General features: G+C 34.6%; 1 protein-coding gene across 3 annotated transcripts; it reads right to left on the bottom strand.

Annotated features, from left to right (window-relative positions):
• Nucleotides 1-557: 557 nt before the first annotated feature.
• Nucleotides 558-6,276, bottom strand: LOC110777893 (uncharacterized). Of its 3 annotated transcripts, XR_008919551.1 has the most exons (10): nucleotides 6,133-6,276; nucleotides 4,112-4,241; nucleotides 3,709-4,007; nucleotides 2,943-3,152; nucleotides 2,771-2,863; nucleotides 2,587-2,685; nucleotides 1,661-1,982; nucleotides 1,212-1,284; nucleotides 728-742; nucleotides 558-661 (listed from the first exon to the last, which is right to left on the bottom strand). XR_008919551.1 is itself a non-coding variant. In XM_056827480.1 (7 exons), exons 2-7 carry the CDS (start codon nucleotides 4,233-4,235, stop codon nucleotides 1,767-1,769), a joined length of 1,041 nt encoding a protein of 346 aa, XP_056683458.1. In that variant the 5' UTR covers nucleotides 4,236-4,241; nucleotides 6,133-6,276; the 3' UTR covers nucleotides 1,446-1,766. The 3 variants fall into 3 exon arrangements, 1 of the variants encoding a protein (XP_056683458.1); XR_008919550.1 differs by having other exon boundaries at nucleotides 562-742; XM_056827480.1 differs by lacking the exons at nucleotides 558-661; nucleotides 728-742; nucleotides 1,212-1,284 and having other exon boundaries at nucleotides 1,446-1,982.
• Between the last annotated feature and the right edge of the window lie 4,838 nt (nucleotides 6,277-11,114).

Here is an 11,114-nt window from a genome sequence, read left to right as displayed (position 1 = left end):
ATTGTTGTCTACACCATCACAAATACGCAGTACTCCGTATTATTTGGTATTTGTTACCAAGGAACAAATTTATGATAAACCTCTCAATATAGTAACAATTTTTTTTAGGAGGAAATATAAATTTATCTTATTGATCTTTCCACCACGAAATAACATACTCCGTATAAAATTTAGGAGCATACACTACAAGAAAAGGATCTATTTATGACGGGCAATCCCGTCGTTGACCCGTCATAAAAGACCTATTATGATGGGATTACCCGTCACAAGCCCGTCATGAAAGGGGGCCGTCGTAATTGACTATCCCGTCATGACCCCGTCGCAAAAGCTTATTGAAACACGACGGGCTAACCTCCCGTCGCAAAAGCCAACTAACAACTATGACAGCCTAACCCGTCGCAAAAGACAAGATATTGATTCATGAATCTGCTTGTTTAGCTGCACCTGCTACATTATAATAATACCATCAATGATAATGATTTCTACATTATAGTAATACCATCAATGATTTCTACATTATAGTAATATATACCATCATCATTGTATACAAATCAATGAAAACAACACAACCCCAGTTCAATACAAAAAATCCAAATCAATTTTCTGATGCCTAATTATATAAAAATTCAAACTTGAGAGCAGTCAGCAAGGAATCCAACACCTGCTTTTCTTGAGCCTAATTATATAAAAATTCAAACTTGAGAGCAGTCAGCAAGGAATCCAACACCGGCTTTTCTTGAGCCTGCATCAAATACATTGCATCCTTTAACCTTGAAATTGAGTTTTAATTTCAGAACGTATAGTTGTTCCTACAATTAGCTAATTGATTGGAGCAGATGGTGAAAAAACAATTTGTAACCAGCTGCTTAACCTAACTCCATGTAATCACAAAGTATTATACTTGAGATATATTTTTAATAGGTAAGAGGTAAGAAGAAGGGACCCTAACTGAACCAGCACCTAGCACAGGTGAACCAGCCAAGCTCCGCAGAGTGAAATTTTATTACATTGGATGCATATCTACTCCGCCTCATTTCGTATTAAGCTTGTATACGCATTAAGTAGAGTATTCTAATAAAGCACCTGTATTCCCTTTATTTCTTTGATTTGCTAAAATAGATAGCTAATTGCAGTAAAATAAAATAAACAAATAAAAAGGACAAATATATACTTAGTAGCATTTAAGACAAACTGAGTTTTTAAAACTTTACCACAGAGCAAACTTTACCACGGCTGTGGGATTCAGTTGACCATTGTCTTCAAATATCAGCCATATAAGCTATTCTGCAAGTCAAAGAAGTTAATTTAGAGCTCAAAAGATCATCTGATACACAGAGGAGCTAAATCATAACCAAACTAAACCTTAACTCACTCTTGCATCAGCTCATCAGCTACATAGAAGGCGAACATAAGCTAAACTAGCAGGAGGGACAAGAGTAAGACCATGTTCACGCAATCATAATCATACATCAAGTCAGGATTTAGGTATTCAAATGAATAAATATTAAATAGCCCTGCATCAAGTCAGGATTTATGTTCATCTATATGCAGCTTCTATCATATTAGCATGCCATCGCGAAACTGGATGACAGGGAGCAAAGAGTAACAAAAGCCAATTAAACTAATATTAGAATCTTAAAAGCCGATTTTTAGTATTTACCTTACTCATCACCAAAAGCATCTAGAATGGCCTGAAGTTTTCCCTCAAATTTTGCTTCAACTTCATTTAAACGAGCAGCGAAGGTTCTGTTTTCTGCTTCCACATGTTATATTCTTCCCAGTAACACTTCATTAACTTTTCCGGCTTGTTTTAACTTCATTTCAAGGTCAAATCTGTTTGGTAGAGGTCCTCTTAGATCCTTAGGCTTGACAGAACCACCATACCCAGCCACATATCCTTTATTTTGCCTCCCAAAACATTCTTCTATAACATCAAATACCTCCATCTCTGGATTTTCTTGAATTGTCTTCTTGATCATTTCCTTTAAGAATTAAAAATCAAGTTATTTGCAATATCCAATACGGTTTCACAGTTTCATATTTTCAGCTTCTTATTTCACATAACTGTAAGTTGTTATAAAAACCACTGTAAGTTCTTATGGCAGCTGTTTCTCTGAATAAGATTATGTATTCTGTCTTTGTTTTTAAATGTAGATTGTTCCAGGAATTTACTACTTTCTATGGTAAGTTTTTTCCTCATAAACCTAAGTTTGCATCTCAGTTCTTTCTATGGTTGTTGTTTGAACCTGTTTCTGTTATAACTGACTGTTACAGAACAAAAACATTGCAGGGGACACTAACAACAGGAGCTGTCTTATAGGATAGAGATACATGACCCCTTGTGAAACAAATGAGCCAAGACTTAACTAGAGATACAAGCTTTGAATCAGCTGTAAATCTGTAAACCTATGAAACTTGCTCAAGTCTGATTATCTGACAAGTATTTTCTGATTATCTGACAGCTATCAAATGCTATGGAAGAGACTCAGAGATTATATCTGTTCTATAAACTCCATGGAAGCTTTTACAAATCAAAGAGGTGACTACAGTTAGAAACATACCCAATCATACTACAGATAAACTTACATGTTTTTCCACAGTTTCGGGCTTGTCTATGATATTTCCTGTTTTGTGAGTGTCGAACCAAAACTTCTCAAAACTTGGAGGATTTCCAGAACTTCCACCCTACAAAAAATTCAATCAATATATCACACTTCTAGAAAACAAAGTAATTGATGTAAACATTATTTTCGTATGGATGTCATATTACCATGTCATACTTTATTTGTCGAAATGGCTTACTTCCCGTACGCTGTGGCATGGTTACTGCACCTCTGTTTTTAGAATTTTTCCCACCGATTTTCTGAAATACAATGATGAAATAAAGCATGAATTAATGTATCATTGGGATAAATACAATGAAGAAAGTGCACGGATGAAACCTTATAGTTGTCACTATGGTAATGAACTCTCACAAGCCATTCCCAATCATACTTATCCATGTTCCTTGGCACCCTCTTTATAGCTTCTCCCATGGACTTGTTCTTTACGTGATCTTGAAACATTTGACCCCGCCATTTCCTCCAAATTTCCTTCATATGATTAATTGTAGAGGTACGCTCTTTTTCCATATCCTCGCTCTCAAACTTCTCCTAGAAGTATTCAAAATTATAGCATTACCATTACAGTGCAATTGTTTATAGCTGATATAATATCAATGAACTCAGCAGATTTCATCATCACAAGCATATCCTAACTTCATACTCCGTACCAAATACAGAAAATACTAATGAAGATTTATCTCCTAGTATTATTTGTTTGGATCAGTGTCTTTGCTGTATCATATCACATGTAAGATATGTAAAACTCAGAGAAACAGGGCAAGATATGTATGTCATTTTATTTACTGAAAGTGGGCAGTGATACTGAAGGCAGACAGCTAGTATTAGGGGTTCACAGGTTTTCCTGATTCTATGTTATAACAGTATATCAACAAGATGTGACACCGGAGCTGTCACTTCTCAATTCTCACACACTTTTCCATCTTCAGATGCCTACATGCTATAATGAATGATCTAAGGAAGGAAACTGAACAGAACGCATCAGAGTTTAGGGTGACATTGTGACAGTGAACACCCTGTGATTTTGGTTCATAAAAGTACAGTAGCATGTAATTAAAGAAGACTACTTAAAAGAAAATATTCATACCTGTAAAACAGCCCACATATGTTCTACATTATCTGACTCCAAATCTTCCCATTTGTGAACTCTCACAGGACACAAATTGGGGTTACGAACAATTTTCCCAATATACCTTGTGAATTCATTTCCATCATCACCCACTACTCGACCTTCATAAAAGGCTACCCGAAGTTTATTCCCAGCTGAAAGATGTGCAGCCTTCTTGCACTTGTTTCTTCCTCGAGGTGCTAGATTGAGTTTCTTCGTCTTTTCCGAAGCACTTGAAGAAGAGCTAGCTCCAATAGTGTTAGTATTTTCTTCTTGACCTACTTGATAAACACATAAATTAATTAGAAACAGGCTTATCCAAATAAAACAAGCAATAAATCACAAAATCTGATACAACAAGAAATAAATCACATAATCTGACCTTGTAAGAGACTGTCCAAGTCATCTTCGAACGAAATATCCTGGGCTTGTTGATTTATTTCTTTACCTCTACTATTCATGCGACTCCTACCAAGTATTTCCTTTATTTTTGCAAAAGGGGCCATATTATTCTGCAATATTACCAAAAGAACAGTTAATAATATTTACGGATTTTTCATGAAATACCCCAGAATTTTGGCGTAATTCACCAAATGCCCCTCGACTTTCAGAAATTCACCAAATGCCCCTCACAAATGACTTAATACCCAAAATACCCTTACTAATGATGCGCCGTTAGTCCTCCGTTAACCTAATTTTCAAATTCACCAAATACCCCTATTTTAATACTTATTTCACCAAATACCCTTATTCAGAAACTTAATTCACCAAATACCAATAACTTAAAATTACTCATTTTGATGCTCAACGGCTAGTTTTTGTGTTTGAAAATTAGCCGTTGCTTATTGTTTGCTTATAAATACTCTTTTTCTGACGGTTTATTGTAGTTTTCCTATTATTTTGTTAATTTCATATCATTTTTGTCATGAGTTTTCTTTCAAAATCATCATCCACACCCAATGAGTCCACATATGTAAGAGTCCCAAATAAATTTTGTTATCATGGGAGAAAATTTGACATCCGAATATCTGATACAACACTCAATCTGAAGCTCCGGTACAACACTAAAACATAAAACACTCCTAAAATACCTCAAAACGTCGCAACTCTTCAAGAAAATAGCTACTTCTTTTGTACCTTATTCTTTATGTGACCAATTAATTATATTTACCATGCAATCGGAAGGTATTCCTTTTTCAATATGGGAAATATCTTTAACATATGCAAACAGATTAAAAATAAAGCTCTTATTAATTTTATTCTAACGCATATGTTCCAGCTACCTCGGCTTCTATTGCTTCCATGCCACATATTTAACGTTAACTCCCTTTTGTCTCCTGTCTCTACTGCCTCCAAACATCTTTCTTCAATCTCCTAACTTTCTCTCAACCTTACAGTCGAGGCATAAAGGTTTTCCCACTTTTCTTTTGAGCTAGGTCCTATTGACATGGTCAGATTTATGGACAAATGTCTATTTTTGGATTTGAGGGAACAAGAAAAAAAAAATGAAACTAAGGTATGTTCCAAAGCTCATGAACCAGTGAAAAAACATGAATCTTGGCACAAAGATTTGCCTCCAAACTCAAGATTTTCACATCATGAATCCAAGTTGAAATCGAGGTTGTGATAAAAATGTATGTGTTATTGAACTTGATTTCTTAGTTTCTTTACCATTCGGACAATAAGAAAATTAAGGTGTTAGCTTTAGATTGAATTACTTCAGCTTCACTTACATAAGATCCCTTTGAAAATGGGGTTTTTTGGCCTTTTGCTCAGCTAAAGTGCATTGTCTTTACTGGATGAGGCCTGAACTTATTGGATCATAATTGAAACTTACTGAGTGTTGTATCGGAGCCTCAGATGGAAATTTCCTCCCATAATATTAGAAATTGTTTGGGACTCTTACATATGTGGATTCATGGGTGTGGATGATGATTTTGAAAGAAAACTCATGACAAAAATGATATGAAATTAACAAAACAATAGAAAAACTACAATAAATAGTCAGAAAAGGGGTTTTTATAAGCAAACAATAAGCAACGGCTAATTTTCAAACATAAAAACTAGCCGCTGAGCATCAAAATGGGTAATTTTAAGTTATGTGTATTTGGTGAATTAAGTTTCAGAATAGGGGTATTATATGAAATAAGTTATAAAATAGGGGTATTTGGTGAATTTAAAAATTAGGCTAACGGAGGACTAACGGCGCGTCATTAGTAAGGGTATTTTGGGTATTAAGTCATTTGTGAGGGGCATTTGGTGAATTTCTGAAAGTCGAGGGGCATTTGGTGAATTATGCCATAATTCGGGGGTATTTCATGAAAAATCCGTAATATTTATGACAGTTAATAATATGTATATTGAAAGAAATCAATACAAACAAAATGTATATACTTATATTACTTATTTACAAATGACACTTGATCGTTTTAGGTTCTACTTCTCTTGGAACTTCCACTTGTTTTCTGTTTTCGCCTCCTTTTTATCTCACTTTTATCAACAATTATGGGCTCACCTTCTCCAATTGCATTACAGATCTTACCACCTTTCTCAAAGGAAACATGTGGAAGCCACTCTGGAAGAAATCGTTCGGACTCATTTAACTGAAACGCCTCATTTTCGTTGTCTGTCTCATTTGTATCATCATTGCACTTTGATATTGTTTGATAGAAGTCCCTAGGTTGTGTTTTCTCAGCTACATGCCAACCCTTATTAGCATTGTCAACAACATAAAAAGCTTGTGATGCTTGACTAGCTAACACAAATGGTTCGTCTGTTTTCAAAAGGCGACGACAATTGATGCTCACTGTACCATATTCATCGATCTTCATCCCATTCTCAGTATCATGCACATCATACCACCGGCAACGAAACAACGTCACACGTTTAGCACCCAAGTATTGCAAACTCACAACTTGTGTTAGCACCCCGTAGTAGTCCAAGAAGTTATTGCTCATATCAACTTCACCAATCACAACTACTCCACTATTTTGTGTTACTAAGCCTCTATCACGCTCTTCCGAATGAAATTTAAATCCATTTGTGATGTAACCACCAAAGCACATAGCAGTTTCCATTGGACCACGCCCTAGAAAGAGCATCTCATCACTTATCCGACCTTCCTTGTGCAAATATTCAGCCTGTTAAAAAAAGAAGTTTGAAGAGTAAGAGTGACATTAAAATAGCCTTAACATTTGATATAGAAAGCCAGAAATGAAGTATTGTATAAGTATTGTATTTTGTAATGTATCTGTAGAAGTAATGTACTTCCTCCATTTTTTTTTTTAATTGCACCATCTGAGATTTCACGCTTGCCAATGTACTATTTTAATCACCAATATCTCTCATTATACCTTTTAAAAAATTATACAAATTTGATCATTCGAAAGTATATTTCGAGACGAATCTAACAAGATCCCACATGAATATATTTTTCCTTACATATAAATCACAAAAATTAACTATATAAGAATATGTGAATAGTGATAAAACCAAGATGGTGCAATTATTAAAAAATGGAGGAAGTATGTGTTATTTGGTATTTTGCTTAGTATTAGGTAAGCCAGAAATATATATTTTCTCAAACTATTAGGTAACGCCTAGTGGGTGATAATATATTAGATAATCACACAAGGAAATTAATTGGTGTCTACACCATCACAAATACGTAGTACTCCGATCCGTATCATCAGGATAATGAAATGCACCCTAAAGGTAGAGGTGCCTAAAATATATGATGACATATCACACCCTATTTTAAATGTTGAGAAGGTATTTTTACAAAATTGTGACTATATTGTATCGTTTCAGAAAGTTGTTTATGTTTCACTTTTTCACAGGTTACCGTGCACACAATCCGCATAATATATTTAGTTACGTATTATAAATATTTTGAAATTACACATTCCGATAATCAATTGAAAATATAAACATTTACTACACATGAAAGATTACAAATAGATAAATTTTTGAGGAACGACGCGAGTCAAAGTGTAATGTAGATTGATCTTCCAAAAACATAGATATTAGCAGGTCGGATAAAATTACGATATTATGTTTCGCGTTGTACTTAAGCAAAAATAAGATCAAGCTTAAAATTTAATTTCCCACTGCATCATTGATGAATTTTCCATACGTAAAGTAGTTGATTTTAACTAAAGAAGTTCTATATTACCCCTTATTTAATTATTTAGTTCCATTGAAAAGTACAAATTATGTGTAAATAGATTTTAAATTGTTCTAAACTTAATATTTCAACTTATTAAACCGTGCAATTGCACAGGTACTATACTAGTAGCTAGTTTAAAAATAGAATTGTAAAAGTAGCTAGTATTGTTTCATTGGACGGAAGTTTAACAGTTGAAGTGTTGTGGTTGTTCCAATGAATCAAGATTTTTGGTTGTTTAATGAGATAATAATAGTATTGTGTGGGATGAACCTTAGAGTTGAACTTCTCGGCTTCTCCCCAACATTAATTAAAGTTAATTCGTTTGTTCAATGAATCAACACCGGGAAACGAAATAAAAAGTTAATGTTAGTGGACCTTTGATTTAACAGTTTAAATGTTGTTGTTGGTTCCAATAAAAGCTGCATGTTGTAACTCTTGTAAATTCATCAAAACTTGCGAATTGAAGGTATTTATAAAGCTACATTTCGGGTGATTCAATCTCTCAGCAGTGAGTGCCAAACTGTCAAATGGCTTCTTCAAAATTTTCTATGAAAGTTACTGATGAAGCGAATCCAGATTTAATCAGTAATCTGCCACCAATCGCCACTGAAAAAATTATGAAACGGTTGCCAATTAAAATGGCAGCTAGGATGAGCGTGCTGTCAACAAAATGGAATGATAATTGGTTGTCTCTTAGGCATCTTGCCTTTGATTCAACTTTCTGGGAAGAAATCAGAGGATCACATCCTATACAAGCTAACCATGTAGCAGAAAAAGTGAGCAGAATTGTTAGCAATGTACTCCTCCATCTCAACGGCCCTTTACAGAAGTTCTATTTCTATGTTCCAATGTATGTGAACGGAGAATGCATCAATCTCAGTCAATGGCTATCTTTTCTTTCAAGAACCTCTGTCAAAAAAATATGTCTTATAAATTATAATTCTAAACATATCCCTATACCTTCTCATATTTTCGCATGCAAAGAGTTGGAGAAATTGGAACTCTGGTATTTTGTACTGAATCCTCCACCTCGTCACTTCAGGGGCTTTGCTAATCTTCACAGTCTTAAGCTACTCAATATTGAATGCAAACTTGATATGTTTGGGAGTGTGATCGCAAATTGTCCCAGGCTTAAACTGTTACAACTTTTAAATTGCATTGGTTTGGACTCTTTTAAGGATCTTGCTACTTCATGTCAACTTCAACATCTTCATTTTGGGGGTCATGACATATATCAGGTAAAACACATTGCTTTTTGTAATATACGGAGTATAACTGCAAGAAAGTGATCATTTTGTTGATATTGTTTAGGTCAATTACATTTAATCTTATATGATTTTCTATTGTCATGCAAGTTCTTGGCTACAGGTGGTGTTGCAAAATCATTTCCTCTGACATTTAGCCACCTCAGTAAGCTTTGTTTGACGAAACTGGACTTGGGTCGCGCAGGTGTTTACCGTTTTGTTTTTCGCATGATTCAGAGCTGTCCTTACATCAAGGAACTTGACATTTCGGTGAGTACGGAGTATATACTAGCTTTTAATTTGCAACAGAGAAGACAAGTATAATAATATAGTATCTGTAATCTTTTGTTGCAAAATATATTTCACTTGTTTAATAAACCGATTGCTTCATTTGCACAGTTTAAATCAGACAAAATTGCTCTGCTGCCGAAAGTTGAGTATGATGACAACTTCAAGTTGGCCCATCTTCTGAAGGTTAAAGTTACAGATATTAAAGGATCATTTGCAGAGCTGAAATTCATTGAGTATGTGCTTGCTATATCAGTCGTGCTAGAGAAGTTCTTCTTCAACTGTGGAAATTATTGTGGTGCTGCTTCAAAGAATTTGGTGTTACTAGATCTGCTGCAGCTCCCTAGAGCATCTCCAAAGGCACAACTTGTTTATTTGAAGCCTTATTGTTTTGCTAAAAATGGTTCTTGAACGATTAAAAGAAGTATATTGTGGCATCATTAGTGGTTTTGTTGGAAGACTTAATGGAATAGTATCAGATCTTTATGGAACAACTTACTTCGTACTTCGTATTGGTTTGATAGCAACATCTGACTTTAAATTAAGCGACATTCACATATAGCTAAGTGGCATAATTTATGAGGGTGGAGGTGGCTCAAATATTCTTTGAAACTTTTATCAACAATTCGCAAATAGTTATGTTTTGTCCACTCATACTTAGCACTTTAGCAGTACACTTACTTAGGCGTAATGGACTTATCTAATAAACAATAAGAATAAGGTGAATAGAGCCAGATCGCGATCCCTATCTTTGTCTCACCTTATCTTTCTTATCCATATCTCTTGTACCAAACATATGTACCATGACTAGCTAGTTGACTACTATCTCTCTAATAGGAGTAACGTTTTGTTTTGTGGTACTTTCATTATTGTATACTCCGGATATTAGAGTATACAAATTCAATGATAATAATCATAGATGGATCTCAGATCCACTTTTTTCTTTGTAATTCTTCCGGAGGATGGATCGTTATCGTATTCTATCGGAATAATTAAACTGACGACTTCAAAAGTTTAAATCTAATTAGTTTGGATATGATATATTTGATCAATACGTTTACAACTAAGAATAATAATTCATTGGTTGAGATGGAAAATACTCCCCAGGCCCAGGTTCGTTATTTTTCTAACTGTTTGTATATTTCCAAATCGTGTTTTGTTTACAGAGTATCAATTTTAGTCCAAATTAAAGATCGATTTTCTAACTAATTTGAATATGTGATACAAAAGCAAATAGTAGTATTATGCAATTTCTATAGAACAGCAAAGATAATTATACGAGCAGCAAACAAACTATCATAAAGAAATTTACCATTACATAAATGTTAAAGAAATTTACCATTACATAAATGTTATGAACAGTAAATCACCACAGTTTATTGAATTAATTCTAAACCTCTTAATTCCAACTATTATATTGAACCTGTAAAGAAAAAACCTATCCTAATGGGCTAATGGCATTGCATTGCATGGTTGCATGCTTATTAATCAAGTACTACTACGTACGTAACACAGCTATATATTATTGATTAAGCACTAGGGGTGGGTGCAGCAGCACCGGGGCAGACGAGGCTGTGGAGGAACTTGACTGCTGGCCTCGGGTCGTTTTCGAGAACTGAACAACATTGAGCACTTGCAGAGCCAGGGTGGTTACTGTTGAATAGGTATGTATCCAAATCAGTTTT

Source organism: Spinacia oleracea, chromosome 4 (genome assembly GCF_020520425.1).
Source record: "Spinacia oleracea cultivar Varoflay chromosome 4, BTI_SOV_V1, whole genome shotgun sequence".
Taxonomy (NCBI): Eukaryota; Viridiplantae; Streptophyta; class Magnoliopsida; order Caryophyllales; family Amaranthaceae; genus Spinacia; species Spinacia oleracea.
The sequence above is the reverse complement of the archived record's forward strand: the minus strand, read 5'-3'. Positions and strand labels throughout refer to the sequence as shown.